We start from the raw sequence: 17386 nt of genomic DNA, 5'->3' as shown, positions 1-17386 counted from the left end.
GCACCTGGTGGGTATGGTGACCCACCTGTGATCCCAGCATTTGGGAGACGGGGAATTCCCATGGCAAGATGACTAGCTAGTCAGGCCAAAATGAGGAGTTTTGGGTTCAAGTGAGAGACCCTATCTCAAAAATAATAATAATGATAATAATTAGATGGAGAGTGGTAAAGGAAGACGACTATCACCAACCTCCACACACGCACACACACATGCTTGCATACAAACACACACACACACATACCACGTACCCAGGTAGGAAAGGAATGTATCCTTGTAAGTCACTGTATGTCTAAACTAAAGGAAATCAAAGTGCCATGATGGAATTGAGGTATTTTGTACCTCAGGGAATTTTATGGGACTGGATGTGAGGATAATGTCTACTCACTTATCCATTTGATATTTATGAACTAAGCGTGTTATCGGCAGCCTTGATGTCATGTCACAATGTGTGCTTGATTTACATAAGATTTCATAGGAAGTTCGTGGGAAAAATTCAATTGTATTTCTCAAGACTTGATTATTAATGAATTTCCATGAAAGTACCTTATATTATGTTAGAATATTCTGTTTAAATGAATAGTGTTGTTAGAGATTATTAATTCAATAAGCAATTGATTCCTGTACTCAGAATGACTTTCTTAAACCATTTCATAAAACAGTCAGAAGTTATATTTTAATACAGAGGAGAGGAAATTTCACATTTCCTTTTGACCACATTGGAACACAAATTGCCAAGAAATTTAAGCCATTTCTTATTTTATTTTAAGACTTTCATAACTCTTTGCAACCTCTGCTGCCCCTTTTAGATATTTTTGATTTTGTTTATCTTTTTGATATAATTGATTTTGAAATGGAAGATGAAACTTTTCTGAGCTATCAGAATTGGGTTAGGTTTGGGCTCTGCAGTGAAATAGGTTTCAATAGAGGCCGCTGAATGTTAATGAAGAGAAGTAGATTTCACTGCAGAAAAAAAATGGTTATATAAGGATTTACAAAGTAGTATGCACAATGGCAGTTTCTTTGCTTCAATTTGGGAAAGTAGTACAGTCAGTCTACCATATCCAAAGGATCCATGGAAGTCTGTTGATTCAACCAACTGTAGATCACAATATTTGGAAAAAAAGAACCTGTTTCTTCTAAGCATGTGCAGATATTTTTCTTGGCATTCTTCTCTAAACAATGCAGTGTAATTACTTATAATGTATTTTGCTGTATAAGGCACTGTAAGTTACATAGAGATAGCTTAAAATATACTAAAGGTCATCTATATGTTATGTGTAAGTACTGCATCATTTCTCATGGCACTTGGGCATCTGATCATGCTGACTGTTTGTGGGAGGTCACTCTCCTATGGATACTGGATTTGATTATTATAAAGTCTGTTATAGAAGCCATATAGAATATGACATCCTCAAGAGATGTTTGGGATAAGATAGCTAAGCCTTAACCACACCATTCTAGCTAGGCCTCTCAATATCCCAAGTTAAAGCAAGAGTTATATATCCAGTTCTTTCTATACACACAATATATATTCTTTTATCTAGATAATTTTATCAAATTTATATGGAGATAAAATGAAATATAAAGGAATTTTTACAACTAGATAGTTATTGGTATGTAGCACAAAGGACATTAAATCCAATATTTAAATGTACCTTTTAAACTAATCTAGTTGCCTTTTGATTGTTCGCACCTCATTCAAAAATCCTAGAATTACCATTGAATATTAAAATAGACAAAGTAAAATCATAGATCCCCTGCTTTACAACTAAGTTCTCCTTTCTAGAGAAAACCATTACATTTGGAATATGTCTATGTATTTGCAGTATGTATATAAGCATATATTCTAAATGTTTTTATTTATTTATTTATAAGCAGGGGGTGGAGAATGGACACATCAGAGCCTCTTGTCACTGCAAATAAACACAGAATGGATGTGCCACTTTGTGCATCTGGATTTTCGTAGGCACTGGGAAATTGAACCCGTAGAGTCAGGCTTTGCAAGCAAGCACCTTTTAACTGCTGAGCCATCACTCCAGTTCAACACATATATATATATATATATTTATTTATTTATTGTTTTTTTCGAGGTAGGGTCTCGCTCTAGCCCAGGCTGACCTGGAATTCACTATGGAGTCTCTCAGGGTGGCCTCGAACTCACGGCAATCCTCCTACTTCTGCCTCCCGAGTGCTGGGATTAAAGGCGTGCGCCATCACACCCGGCTTATTTATTTTATTTAAAAATTTTTTATTTTATTTTTTGTTGGTATGCAGATATTTTTAGTTGGTACACACAGATTTAGGTATAATTCATTCTGGCAACTTGTTTTTGTTGATTCCTATCCCTTTCTATCCCCAACTGCCCCTCAGCACCTACCAATTTTAGAATCTCCCTCCTCAGATTCTTTATGTTTGATTTTGTTATTAGTTTTACCTTTTATATTTATTTGAGGGAGAGATACAGAAATAGGCAGAGAGAGAGAGAGAGAGAGAGAGACAGAGAGACAGAGAGACAGAGAGACAGAGACAGAGAATGGGCATGCCAGGCCCTCCAGCCACTGCAAACAAACTGCAGATGTGTGTGCCCCCTTGTGCATATGGCTTACAATCAACACATATATTTTTTTAAATTCATTTTTATTTATTTATTTGAGAATGACAGAGAGAGAGAGAGAGAGGCAGATAGAGAGAGAGAGAGAGAATAGGCGCACCAGGGCCTCCAGCCACTGCAAATGAACTCCAGATGCGTGCGCCCCTTGTGCATCTGGCTAATGTGGGTCCTGGTGAATCAAGCCTTGAACCGGGGTCCTTAGGCTTCGCAGGCAAGCACTTAACCGCTAAGCCATCTCTCCAGCCCCAACATATATATTTTTAAACAATAAAATGGTAATGGATCTAGATGGATGTATGGGTAGATATTTAGATGATGAATGAATTTTTTGAAATCTGCTTTGACATTTGATTAAAGGGTTTGAATATAATATACATTTTTGTATTATTTTTGCTATTATTTGTAGCATGTCACCAGCCATTAATTCTTATGTTTGTCTTCTGCAGTTAATTATGAAGGAATTGCCAGAAATCTTTCTGTGAGTATACTTTTTCATTACTTAGTTTTTTTTTTCTCAGTGTATATATGTGGGTGATCAGGCACATTGAGAGTGTTATGGCCATAGATTATAATTTACTAATTAATTTTTGTGTAGTACTGTGCATTGAACTTGGGGTTTTTTGCATGACAAAGGAACACTCTACCACTGAGCTGCATCCCCAGACTTTGTAATACACATTTTGACAAAAGGTTGAGTATCTGTTCTTGGAATTATGTGATCACATCTTCTGAGTATATGGGCCCATATATAAAAGCTTGCAAGTTTTTGAAGATTCTTGGAAGCCATGTTTCAATAATCTAGGTTTTCTAGTTTTTCAGAATTTATTTCTTTGAAATGCAAAATGTAAGTGATAGTACCACAAACAACTGAAATATGAGGAAAACCTATAGTTGTGCCTCCATGAATGCTGTTAGCATTCTGTTTTCTTCCAGCCTGTCCTCCAGTGAGCCCAGAGCATAGAGATGCCAGGCTATGGCAAGCCATTCAGGTGCACTTACAGCCCCATTTTGTTGTTTTGTTTTAAAATACCTATTTTTAAAGTAAGTTTTGTCATCGTGCTGAGGTATACATACCATATTTTATATTTTCTCTATGTTAACTATTGAAGAAAACGTTTACTATTGCATTTAACAAGGTGTTTTGAAAAGGATGTGACACGGTCCAGAGTGTTGGGGTTTTACTGCAGTAAGAATGTACTGTGGGCTGGAGAGATGGCTTAGCGGTTGAGCGCTTGCCTGTAAAGCCTAAGGACCCCAGTTCGAGGCTTGGTTCCCCAGGTCCCACGTTAGCCAGATGCACAAAGGGGCGCACGCGTCTGGAGTTCGTTTGCAGAGGCTGGAAGCCCTGGCGCGCCCATTCTCTCTTTCTCCCTCTATCTGTCTTTCTCTCTGTGTCTGTCGCTCTCAAATAAATAAATAAATAATTTTAAAAAAAAAAGAATGTACTGTTGTGTCTGAAGAGATGGCTTAGCATTTAAGGCGTTTGCCTGCAAAGCCAAAGGATCCCAGTTTGATTCACTAGAACCCACATAAGCCAGGTGCACAAGGTGGCAACTGCATCTGGAGTTTGTTTGCAATGGCTGGAGGCCCTGGCAAGCCCATTCTCTGTCTCTCTCTCTACCCCCTCTCCTCTTTCTCTCTCTCAAATAAATAAATAAAATATATTAAAAGAAAAAGAATTATACTGTCCAATAAGTTTCAGCTAGCTGGGATTATTATATTTTTGCAAATTATGTAAATTACAAGACCCATTATTTTCCTGTCTTATTTGTCTAAGTTATTGCATAGGCTGGTAAAACATTTGTGAAACAAAGTACACCTGAATTTAATATTGTGAAGAGACATTTACATTTGAGATAATGTGTAAATAACAGATAGTTTTGTTGTTTTCTTTGACTTTGTGTCTTTTGCAACTTCAGTGCCGGGAACCAAACCAGCACTTCAAGCCTTACCTGAAACATTTCTTACCCAAGCGTTTGCACTTTGCTAAAAATGACAGAATTGAGCAGTTGACATTCTATCTGGACCCTCAGTGGCAGCTGGCATTGTAAGTTATGATAATCCCAGGCAAACTCAGTCTGATCTCTTAGTAATTCAAGGTAACCATTGTGTTCCCTTTCCTTTCCTTTCCTTTCCTTTCCTTTCCTTTCCTTTCCTTTCCTTTCCTTTCCTTTCCTTTCCTTTCCTTTCCTTTCCTTTCCTTTCCTTTCCTTTCCTTTCCTTTCCTTCCCTTCCCTTCCCTTCCCTTCCCTTCCCTTCCCTTCCCTTCCCTTCCCTTCCCTTCCCTTCCCTTCCCTTCCCTTCCCTTCCCTTCCCTTCCCTTCCCTTCCCTTCCCTTCCCTTCCCTTCCTTCCCCTTCCCTTCCTCTTCCTTCCCCTTCCCTTCCCCTTCCTTTCCTCTTCCTTCCCCTTCCCCTTCCCTTCCCCTTCCCTTCCTCTTCCTTCCCCTTCCCTTCCCCTTCCTCTCCTCTTCCTTCCCCTTCCCTTCCTCTTCCTTCCCCTTCCCTTCTTCTTCCTATCCCTTCCCTTCCTCTTCCCTTCCCTTCCTTCCCCTTCCCTTTCCCCTTCCTTCCCCTTTCCTTCCCCTTCCCTTCCTCTTCCTTCCCCCTTCCTTCCCCTTTCCTTCCCCTTCCCTTCCTCTTCCTTCCCCTTCTCTTCCCCTTCCCTTCCTCTTCCTTCCCCTTCCCTTCCTCTTCCTTCCCCTTCCCTTCCTCTTCCTTCCCCTTCCCTTCCTCTTCCTTCCCCTTCCCTTCCTCTTCCTTCCTCTTCCCTCCTCTCCCCTCCTCTTCCTTCCCCGCCCCTCTTCTCCCCTTCCTTCCATCCTCCCTTCCACCCTCCCTCCCCTCTCCTCCCCTTCTTTTCTCTTCTGTTATTTTCTCTTCTTTTCTCCTACCTTTTTTTTTTTTTTTGATGTGTATATGGTACGTAGCATGTGTCTGAGTATGCTGTGGTATATGTGTGCAGATGAAAATGCCCTATGTAGATGCAGGTGGAGGCCAGAGGAAGATTCGGGGTGTACTCCTCTATAACTCGTTGGCCTTATTTCTTTGTGACAGAGTCTCTCACAGGCCGCGGAGCCAGTTTTCACTTAGACTAACTGATCAGTGAGCCCAGCGGTCCTCTGTCTACACCCTCAGTGCGAAGGCCACAGGTCTGCATATACACATCTGGCTTTTTATGTGGGTGCTGGGGATTGAGCTCAGGTCCTTAGGTTGGTACCTAAGAGCTCTTCCCCATGGAGCCATCTCCCCAAATAGAATTTGCTTCACTCTAACCCAGGGTTTCTCAACTTTATAAACATTTTGATTTGAATAAAACTTTGTTATGGTGTGTTGCCCTGTGTACTGTGGGGTATTTGTCAAGATCCCTAACTTGTACCTGCTTTAGTCATAATTGAATCTTTTCTCTAGTTATGATAGTCCAACATGTGTGCAGTCATTGCCAAAGGTCTCCTGGGGAGAGGGGTTCACTACAACCCAAGAACTGTTATTCTGGCCTTTTGTATCCATATTGATTAAATCTTATGACACAACTGTCTTTATTATATATAGTTGTTATTTTTTTAAAAAAATAGATTTTTATTTTTTTTTAACTTATTTAAAAGCAGAGAGAGATAGAAAGAAGAGAGACAGACAGAGAGAATGGGCATGCCAGGGCTTCTAGCTCCTGTAAACAAACTCCAGATACACGCATCTGGCTTTACGTGAGTACTGGGGAATCAAACTTAGGTTGTTAGTTAGCCTTTGCAGGCAAGGGCTTCAACTGCTAAGCCATCTCTCCAGCCCTGCAGTTGTTTTCTGAATGCTAAGTACTGTATCCACAGAGCTATCTCCCGAGCCCCACAGTTATGGTTTGCTTGTAAACCAGGCCATCAACAAACCTCCATGTGATAGTGTATTCAGCAATTTGTTTGGATGATTAATGTTTTTAATATCTCAAAACTTGTCCATTAATTCTTTTGATAGTTATCATAAGGCCAGTCATGATAAGTGTCCCTGTCAGACCATATTTAAGCAGGGAACCACAATGACTTCAATGCAGTTTCCACCTTCTCCTTTCTATTTGGAGATCTGGTTTTAGGGTAGAAGATAAAAGATGGGATAATCCTCACCTCAGGGAGGAATGTGATATTTAGTGACTATCTAAAAATTATGTCTGGAGTATTTCATCAAGCCAAATTTATTTATTATAAATTATTATAATATTATAAATATTATTTGTAATTTTTATAAATGACTTACAGTTGAAGTTAAAACAAAATGAATATAATTAAATTGTTTAAGGTCATGGAAGATTCAACCCAGATTCAAAACCTTTTCTATCCTTATCTCAAGGTTAATCACACCTGTCTTTTATTTCATAAACAAACCAACTGTGAGAGTGTAAAAGGCAAAAGCTAGATATTGCAAAGCCACATGCTTTTATTTATTTCTCGTTGGTTTAAAAAAAAAGTAGCAACTAATTTTTTAATTAATAAAAATAGAGGGGCTGGAGAGATGACTTAGCAGTTAAGACACTTGCCTATGAAGCCTAAGGACTCATGTTCAACTCTCCAGGTCCCACGAAAGCCAGATGCACAGTGATGCAAGCATGCAATGTCACTTATGCACACAAAGGGGCACACACGTCTAGAGTTCTATTACAGTGGCTGGAGGTCCTGGCATGCCAATTCTCTCCCTCTTCTCTCTTTCTCTCTTGTGCATGTTAGGTTTGCCTCAAAAAAATAGTGACATGAGAATCAAATTATGTTCAGTAAATAATTCATTTTATTAATTCATATATGTCAAATTAGGAGTCCTTCCGAAAGAAAATACTGTGGAAGTGGATTTCATGGGTCAGACAATCTGTTTTCCAACATGCAAGTAGGTAAAACTTTTATACTTAGAAAAAGGCTCATTTGAAGAAGCCTGTTATGTCAAGTTTGGGGCAAAAACATGGGCTATAACTATGTCGGGAAAGAAAATTATTAGGACTGTTGTTTTGAACATTAGAGGATTTTGTTAATATTTTATATTCATGCTACATGATCATGGAACATAATTACAAATCTTTACTAAATTTCTAATAATTGTTTTGCATACTTTTGTATTTTATGAAATGTATTGCCCCATGGTTAAAGATTTGATAGATGAGAGGTTATCATATTCATGCTCTTAAAGAAAATAATATTTTACATTTAATTAGCACTTTAAACTTTTCCAAATATATTTACAGTAATTACCTAATTTGCTCCTTGTAGCACTGTATGAGGTGGGCAGAGTGAAGCATATATCCCATTTCATAAATTAAAAACACTTCATCGTTTATTCTGTTCTGATTGTCAAACCAAGGGTTACAGTAAAACTAAGAGACACATCTTAGTTGTTTGGGGTTACATGTGCAATGACAGTGAAAGCAATACCCAGAAAGCCTACTGTGCATGGCAGTTCCCCTTTATCATAGTGTAACCACAGCATACACACAATGCAGGTAATATGAATTTTTACTAGTTCCACATGTAACTGCACTGATAAACATTTGCTTTTCTGGACAATTTAGGCTCTCTTTATTGGCTATGGACCTGGATTTAAGCATGGGCTTGAGGTTGATACCTTTGAAAATATTGAAGTCTATAACTTAATGTGTGGTAAGTGTGAGTTCTGAAAACAGTGGGGGAGTGGGGTCATCAGTGGAGCAGGTCATGTAGTGGGCATCTTTGTGGGGATGATGGAGAGGCAAGATAAACCTTCATCTTTTCCCATTCGTCTTCTTTCTGGCTCAGAGACACTGAAACAATGTACAGACATGCCCCATTGTGTCTTACCTGAGCTGTCCACTCGTAGCACAGAGTGAAAGTCCAGTTCCCTCCTTAGGGTGGTCTGTGCATTGGGAGGCCCTGGCCTTAATTACCTGCCTTTGACTCAGAGCAGGTAGAAGCAGTGAGAGGGCTTGGGGCAATTAAAGGTGGCCAACATAGGTGGTAACTCTGATAAGTACGATTGTTGTGTGTGGCTGTGTCAAGATTTAAAAAACAAATTGTGTTCATTTTCATTTATTTGAGAGTGACAGAGAGAGAGAAAGAGGCAGAGAGAGAGAGAGAGAGAGAGAGAGAGGGAGAGGGAGAGAATGGGTGTTCCAGGGCTTCCAGCCACTGCAAATGAACTCCAGATGCGTAAGCCCCCTTGTGCATCTGGCTAACGTGAGTCCTGGGGAATCCAGCCTCGAACCTGGGTCCTTAGGCTTCACAAGCAAGCGCTTAACCACTAAGTCATCTCTCCAGCCCTGTGTCAAGATTTTAGAAACAAAGATCTATTAAGTCTATTTTTTTGTTTAGTCTGTATCTTCTAAATTGGCATTTTGAGGGGGTAGGGATTGGCAAGCCCAACAGACTGGCCTTTAATTTTTTTTTTTAATGTGAGAGAACAAGAAAGATAATTGGTGTGCTAAAGCCTCCAGCCACTGCAATCAAACTCCAGATGCATGGGCCCCCTTGTGTGCATGTGCGACCTTACAAACGTGCATCAATGTGCATCTGGCTTATGTGGGACCTAGAGAGTAGAACATGAGTCTTTAGGGTTTGCAGGCAAGCCTTAACCACTAAGCTATCTCTCCAGCCCTAACTTGATTTTCTTATGTTGGGTATTGTGTTTTAAATATTACTTCCTTTTTCTGATAGTGATGTTATTAAACAATGTAAAGAAATTTTTAAGTCACATTAAGAACAACACAGTCATAAATAGTCCAAAAAGCAAGCATTTACTATTTTTACTCTAGTTAAAAAGTAAAAGACTCAGATATACTGGGTTCAAAAAAATATAGTACAAATCTATTATTTATCTTGTCTTGATATTTCTAAGTAACTCTTTACCATTTTTGGAATCACGCAGATTTATTGAATTTAACCTCCGCTCCAAACAATGGAACTCACGGCAGTCTTAACCACCTTCTAAAGAAGCCTGTTTACACCCCAGAACATCCCAAAGAAGCGCGCTCTCTCGCACAGTGCCCCGTCAGAGTAACCCCGGGAGATAACTTGGGCTGCTCTTGCGACCCCTTGGTAAGTCTCACTGCAAAACCCAAGTGCATTTTTCCTGGTTATAGTATGTACCATACTAACACATGAAATATGTGAGTGGGGCATACACCTGTTTATTTATTAAACATCAGTATACTTATTTTTAGTTACATGGACACATGAAAACATTTGTTGTATATTTTCCCACGTCCAACATTTCTTCTGTTTTCATTGGTGGGCGCTGGTATTGATGGCAGGCATGCTGAATCTTGGGGCCTGCACTGTCATCCCATCACAGTGTTTCCTCTCAAAATATACCCTGACTTATTTTAAATTTAGGGGAGCAAAATGCATTTTTGGTACAAAGGGCTGTATGGCACAGCTCCATTTGATTCTTATTTTCACTGGAGTTGCCACTCCCTTCATTATTGCTATCTTGTGATTGTCTTACTTGTAATAAATAAAAATACCTGATATGCTATGAACCACATTGATCACACCCATAAAGTTAGCAATTTCAGGAGAAGTCTATTTTATGTCTTTTCTTTGGTTTGAGGTTTGATGTAAGCTCATAGACTGAGTACTAATCAAAATTCTAAAGCAGAATATTTACAGTATATTTTTCAGTCACTGCTGGTAATTTTGTCTCATTGCAACTATTATATCTTATCTTTTAATCTTCCTTGTCAAAGAAGGAAAATCTCACACTTCTATAATACTGTTGTAAATTCAACTTTGTTCTATGTTGGATTGACTAAGCTACCAATGTTATATGAAACAAAATTAGAACATACTTCTTAATCCTTAAAACTAATTCAATAAACTCTTTCCAGATTGTGCCAATTGTGGACTTTGAGACACAGTTTAATTTTACAAAGGCAGAAGGTAAGGGGTGTTCCATACACGCATGCCTGGAGTGTGGAGTGCATTTGCTTGGGGAGGTTCCTTAGGAATAATCAATAAAGTAAGGAAATGGAGGGCCACCCAGTGAAACAGAGTTTTCTTGGCTGGACAGTCTAATTTGTTAGTCATAAGGCAAGAACGGCTATGGCAAGTATCTGTCATTGTGGAAGCTGACTCATTCCTTATGAACATCATGGAAGTATTTTTTGAGATTTTTGAAGATTTTGGTGGGGGAGTGTTTTCTCCAGGTAGAATCTCACTCTAGCCAAGGCTGACCTGGGAATCACCCTGTAGTTACAGGCTGACCTTGAACTCACAATGAGCCTCCGACCTCTGGCTCTCAAGTGCTGGGGTTAAACATGTGTGCCACCATGCCCAGCCAAGATTTTGAAGATTTTTAAAGGTTGATTCAATCCTAAAACTTCCATTTAAAATACCTGGGAAGTTTCTATCTTAATTATCAGAGGTCACACATTGATTTATTTACCTAAAATTATTTATTCAAATTTTGAATGAAGGTTGAAAATATGGAGTCAATTGATGAACTTTTCCAGGTGTGACTTGGATGTTCCGAGTTGCTTTGATACAATTGATACCTTTAAGTGACTTGGCTCATGTTTTTTCTCCTTGCTTGAATAAGAGGTCAATTCTACATTAATTCCGACTTACTTTACTAAAATTCCTTATGTAATCTTTGGGATTAAAGAAATCTTTTTATCCCTAAATTGGCAAAGTACAATGGTGAAGGCTCATATTTTCAGAACTGATTAGGTCTGAGTTTGATTCAGAGCTCAGAAATCGAACTAAGGAGATAGCTTAGCCAGTAAGACCTAAACTTACTGAGCAAGTTTGAGAAAACTTGTATTTGATCCTTACATCCATATAAAAAGCTGAATGTGGCTGTATATGCCTGCAACCTCAGTGCTGTGGGGGCAAAGCCAGGAGGATTGCTGGGGCTTGTTGGTAAGCCAGTCTAATCACTGACTCAGGGAAATGAGGCTAAAGAGTGATAGAGAAGGACACTTGATATCTGTCTCTAACCTCTGTATGCTTGTACACACATGTGCATATGCCATCCACACATGTATCTCTCTCTCTCTCTCACACACACACGTACACAAACTAAAAGAGCTCAATAACTACATGGGAAAAATTCCTGCCATTTCCTTATCTTGTAAGTGGAAAATTAATTTATGGGAGAAGAAAGAATTGGATGATGGAATATGAAGGGTTGGAGAAATGGCTCAACAGTTAAGGCCCTTGCCTGAAAAGTCTGACGACCTGGTTTCAATTTCCTTGTACCCACATAAAGCTGGATGCACAAAAGTGACACAGGCATCTGGAGTTGGCAGTGGCTGGACACCCAGCAAGCACATTCTCTCTCTCTCTCTTTGCTTGCAAATAAATAAAATAATTTTAAAATAAGAAAGCATATCCAATTGGAAGAAAGCCAATAAGTAATTTCTGTAATGGTATTTTTTCAGGCACTTTTGTCTCAGTTCCAAAACTTCACTTTCTAAGTTTCCATGTAGGGCTTTTCCAGTATTTCTGAAAGAATAAATAATTAAAATAATAGTAAAGAATTTTTGGTAGCACAAGTCCTAATTAACTAGAATTTCTAGGAATTTGAGGCAGCATGTCCCTATAATACTTCAATAGCTCGTTAACCTTTCAGTAAAAAAGCAGATGTTTTAGGAAGGCACAGTTGTGTTGTTTATAATTCTACTCTTTTTATTGTTTTTATAGTTAAAATAATTTTCCCATATGCCTAACTGGAAGAGCTGGATTAATGTATCATGATGTAGTGTTATCAAGTAATGCACACTAATTGTCCTTAAAGCATGGTTTTATTTTCCTTTTATGTCCCAAGTAAGGAATATTGCCTCTGATACTATGCCCTACGGAAGACCCAGAGTTTTGCAGAAGAAACACAGCGTCTGTCTTCTTTACCAGCTCCAATTTGTGAGTGCTTACAGCCAGGACCTCCTCATGCCCCTCTGGACATCCTACACCATCCTCAAAAATGCAAGTATCTGTCACATTTTGTATTATGTGTGGCAATTCCAGATCAGCATTCAGAATCATGTTAGAAACACAGCTTCTTGCTGTTACTCTGCTGTCAGTTCCTGAATGAGAGGAACACTGAACAGAAAGTCAGAAACATTAAGGCCAAATTTTATATCTGCTACTCTTTAGCTGTGTGGTATTGAATCTCAGAGCAAACTTGTAGCCCACTATTTATGTGATTCAAAGTTATAATGTCATGAAATTAGTTTTACAGGGTCAGCCATAATAATTCATTTCAATACTTTATTCAACACTTGTGAACACTAACATTTTCCTCAACTGACCAAACCTAAGTATGTCCTCAACTGTGCTGGGGAACTCCCAGGAACTCAGTTCTGTCATGGCCTGTTCTCTGTAGGAGAACCCTGGCCTAAACTGGAGGCATTCCCATCCTCTCCCCATGCCCACTAACATCATTAAGCACAGGTAGGTCTTGAAAGGGTCACAGGGAACTATCCAGGAATAAGGCCCCCATTCTCTTAAGTCCTGCTGCTGGTGCTGTGGAGGGAAGAGAAGAGTGAAGAAAAGAGTCCTGGACAGAGAGAGAGGAGAGGAGAGGAGAGGAGAGGAGAGGAGAGGAGAGGAGAGGAGAGGAGAGGAGAGGAGAGGAGAGGAGAGGAGAGGAGAGGAGAGGAGAGGAGAGAGCTTACACATTGAACTACACTGACCTGATCTTCAGAAACAGAGGGTGACTGGCAAGCTATGAAGATGCCCTTGAGGGGTACAAAGGAGATTTGAGAATCTCATTGAGGATAGCAGCTGGATATAATAACTAATGTTTCTGTTAATCCTCACTGAGGACCGTATGTAAGAGGACAGGAATATGTTCACAATTTCTCTGTTGGAATTGTAAAATGTATATATTTTCCCATATTTATGCTATGTTTCTTGAGCCTTCCGTCACTTCTTTGTTAAACCTGACTCTGTAGCATGTAGCATTCCCCATGGTTTCTAGGCATCCCTTCTTCTTTATTGTTTAATGCTTTCGTTTGTTGATTTCGCTTGACTTTTCAGTTTTCACACCAACTCATACTGCAGGGATTCAGGTATCACTACCTGAGGATTTTACATTGCTTGTCAGTGGCTGTCCTCCCTCTCCAAGAAAGCTGAGGCTGTGTTTTTGGATATAAAAGATGTACTTAGATTTCCAAAAATCATTGTTTTATTATATACCTTGTTTAAAACTATGTAGAATAGGCATAAATTATCATAACATAATAAGAAGACATTGGGCACAAGTATGAATTAAAAGCCTTAACATTGTAAAGGATCTCTAACCTTTCATGAGAAAAAGATAAAAATGTTAGTAGAAGAAAAAGGGGGCACTGGAGAAGGATATGAGCCCTGGCAGTTAGCACTCTGTCTGCAGATAGTGCAGTTCACCGTTAGTGACGTGTGTGGCTCCCTTCTCTGCTCTGGGTTTCATACTTGACACATCGTTTCCTCTTCTCTTCAGGACAGTTTCTCTACAGACGACTTTTCCAACTGTTTCTACCAGGACCTTCGGATTTCTCTTAGTCCTGTCCATAAATGTTCCTTTTATAAAAGCAATGCTAAACTGAGTTATGGGTTCCTTGCTCCTCCTCGTAAGTATTTTTCCGCCACCACTTCCTCCCTGACCTTCCCTTTCTTTACTTCCTTTCTGTCTTTTTTTTTCTTAATTGTGAATATTTTATATAGAGCTGGGGCTTGGCTCACTGCTAGAGCACTCACCTGTGAGGCATGAGACATCAAAGTAATACTAATACTAATAATAATATAATCGGGCTGGAAAGGTGTCTTAGCGATTAAGGTGCTTGCCTGCAAAAGCCAAAGGACCCAGGTTTGATTTCTCAGGACCCACGTAAGCCACATGCACAAGATGACACATACATCTGGGTTTCGTTTGCAGCAGCTACAGGCCTTGGCATGGCCATTCTCTCTCTTGCTATCTTTCCCTCTGCCTCTTTCTCTCTCAAATAAATAAATAAAATTAAAAATTAAAAAAAGGAATATAATAATGATGGCAGTAAAATAAATTAATGAAAAATCTTTCATATATTATGGGCTACTGTGCATAGCCTTTCATTTTTCATGTGTATTTCCTGATGAATGTTGTACATCAGAAACAACTTTTTTATTTGTTTGTTTGTTTTTTGTTTTTTGAGGTAGAGTCTCACTCTAGCCCAGGCTGACCTGGAATTCACTATGTCATCTCAGGGTGGCCTTGAACTCCCAGTGATCCTCCTATCCCTGCCTCCCAAGTGCTGGGGTTAAAGGCATGCGCCACCACGCCTGGCAGAAACAACTTTTCATGGTGGTTTAAAGGGTAATTGATGGGGAGCAGATACTATGGACAGAACACTACACTTTTCTGCATTGCCTTGGAAAGGAATTTGAGAAGGCTTAGTGAGCAGCTGCACCCAGATTCAAAGGAAGGAAGTATAGTTTCCTGGCTTACGTGGAAGTGACATGCGGAAGGTGTAGGTTGAGGTGGCGCTTTCAGCTTGCTGGCTTCTTGATTGAGACAGAGCTTCTAAGGGAATGGTCCTTTACAAGGTGGCCCCTACAAACAGATGTGCTTTATTTTTTGAAGTGACAAACTTGTGTGCTAATAAGAAGACATGTTAAGGTCAACCTTAAAAAAGGAAAAATCAGAAGGCTCCAGGTGCCCAAGTGCCCCCTGCTTCCAGTGTGGTCTCCTGAGTAAGTGTCTGCAGAGAGAAGCTGGACATGAGTCTACATAAAGGGCCAGTCCAAGCCTCAGGTTCACACAAAGGAGCCTGTGTGGCACGCAGAGGCGGACTCCTGGGGTGTTTTTTCTGCCTAATAGGTAGTATGTGGAAGCCAGGACTTTTAAACTTTTTTCCTTTGACTGAAAATGTTTAAGAAGGGGCTGAAGAGATGGACAGGTGGGTAAGGCTGTTTGCCATGAAAGCATGAGAGCCTCGGAGCCTGAGATCACCCGAATTTGATTCCTAGGACCCACATAAACATCAGGGTGTGGCCACACATGTCTGTAACTCCAGTGACGTGAGGAGTGGAGACTAGAAAGTCACTGGGTCTCGAGAAAATGGCAAACTCCAGAATTAATGAGAGACTCGGGGTCAAGGAACCATGGGGATTAGTATGTTATCCTTTGACCTCTGCATGCACACCTATACACACGTGTGCATACACCACACACCACACCACACATACTACACATTCTGCAAACACAAATTCTTAAGAAAAGATGACTGTAACCACAATGCACTTCACTTAAAATAAACCAAATAAGGTGTGAATGTCTAATTCAGTCCCTTATTAAAGTTTTTGTTTCTTTGATAAATTTACTGCCAAAAAGGAAAGAGTTTAAATATTTTGTTTTTCTAGAAAGAGTTTAAACATTTTAATTTTCTAAGAGACTTACATTTTCCCTTATCCTGGTACCTGGGAAAGTTTTACAGATTTAAAATGATACACAGCTAATTTTTTGAAATGTCCTCATCACCATGAGAAACTATTAATTTAAAATGTCATGTGTGCACAATGAAAACGTTTTTCTTTTTTTCTTTATAGAAATAAATAGAGATTCAAATCAAATATATTCTGAAGCTTTGATTACTACTAACATAGTGCCAATGTACCAGAGTTTTCAAGGTAAACATTTTAACTATGATTTCAATATATATATGTATGTGTATATATGTGTGTAAAAATGAATATCAACTATATTCTTCAAGGGTGTTTGATTTTCTGAATACAGAAAGTTCTATAAATATTAGAATTCTGATATATTTCATTGTCTGTTCTGTTTTATATTTAAGTCTCTTTAAACATTTTTTACAAAAATGCATATAGCATTCTCCCCAAAGTTATCTAATGCATATGGTGAATTAATATTAGCTTTCAGTATATTTGGTTTTTGTAAGCATCGGGTAATTTCTGTCTTTTTTAAATTAATAGAGTTTATAGCCTCATTAACAATTTGACTCTTTTAGGAATAATATCCTTACTTAAACTGATATATAAAATATCAAAATGTAGTCTATGTCTGTAGATTTTTACTCTAATTTGTACCTATAATGCATGACTACTTCAAAGGGAGAATTCAGACCAGTAGTAAGCGTGAATCATTCTCATGTTTGTGTTTGTGATGCTGGAATGCTTACTGGTGATATGTAATCATCGCTATATTCTGATGCAAATATTCAGGAATCCAAAATGGAGTTGAATTCCACATTTGGCATTTCGTCCATTCAAAAGCCAAGGCTGATCAATGGATTTTTGGACTTCACACTAAGACTGAAGCTAAACTTGCCTTACTCTCTAATTATTACAAGTACTAGTTTTGAGTCATGTTGGTAACTGAAACTGCACTGTCTTCCCTTTTGTTTCAGTTATATGGCGTCACTTGCACGAAATTCTACTGCAAAGGTATGCTAAAGAAAGGAATGGCGTCAACGTTGTCAGCGGTCCTGTGTTTGACTTTGACTATGACGGATGGTACGATTCCTCAGAGATCCTGAAACAGTAAGAGCATATTTCATCACCCTGTGAAAGGGCAGACCCTCTTGTGGCCAGTACAACCTCACTGGACTCACAAGCATCGGGAAGTACATCTGCCTGTAAAATGAGCAGAGTCTGTTGAGGCATACACATTCCCTGTAGCTGTCCCAAATGTCACAACAGTAGAGTGAGTAAGACCGAGACCATCATATGCTTCCACCCACAACTTTAGCAGGAGCCCTGCATGTTTGCTAAGTGAAACGTCCTTAATAATGGGCTGCAATGAAAAAAGTAATTTTTTTGTTTATTTTTATTTATTTATTTGAAAGTGACACAGAAAGA

General features: G+C 39.1%; 1 protein-coding gene across 1 annotated transcript in view; it reads left to right on the top strand.

Moving 5' to 3' along the window:
- Enpp1 (ectonucleotide pyrophosphatase/phosphodiesterase 1) overlaps positions 1-17386 on the top strand; it is a 77879-nt gene that overhangs the window by 56245 nt on the left and 4248 nt on the right. The window contains exons 14-23 of the mRNA XM_012951436.2: positions 3058-3089; positions 4531-4658; positions 7403-7472; positions 8149-8236; positions 9477-9646; positions 10438-10489; positions 12378-12532; positions 14031-14160; positions 16115-16195; positions 16936-17068. Of these exons, the coding sequence (XP_012806890.2) occupies positions 3058-3089; positions 4531-4658; positions 7403-7472; positions 8149-8236; positions 9477-9646; positions 10438-10489; positions 12378-12532; positions 14031-14160; positions 16115-16195; positions 16936-17068 (1039 nt within the window). The remainder of the gene's footprint in view (positions 1-3057; positions 3090-4530; positions 4659-7402; positions 7473-8148; positions 8237-9476; positions 9647-10437; positions 10490-12377; positions 12533-14030; positions 14161-16114; positions 16196-16935; positions 17069-17386) is intronic.

Source organism: Jaculus jaculus, chromosome 9, assembly GCF_020740685.1.
Source record: "Jaculus jaculus isolate mJacJac1 chromosome 9, mJacJac1.mat.Y.cur, whole genome shotgun sequence".
NCBI lineage: Eukaryota > Metazoa > Chordata > Mammalia > Rodentia > Dipodidae > Jaculus > Jaculus jaculus.
The sequence above is the reverse complement of the archived record's forward strand: the minus strand, read 5'-3'. Positions and strand labels throughout refer to the sequence as shown.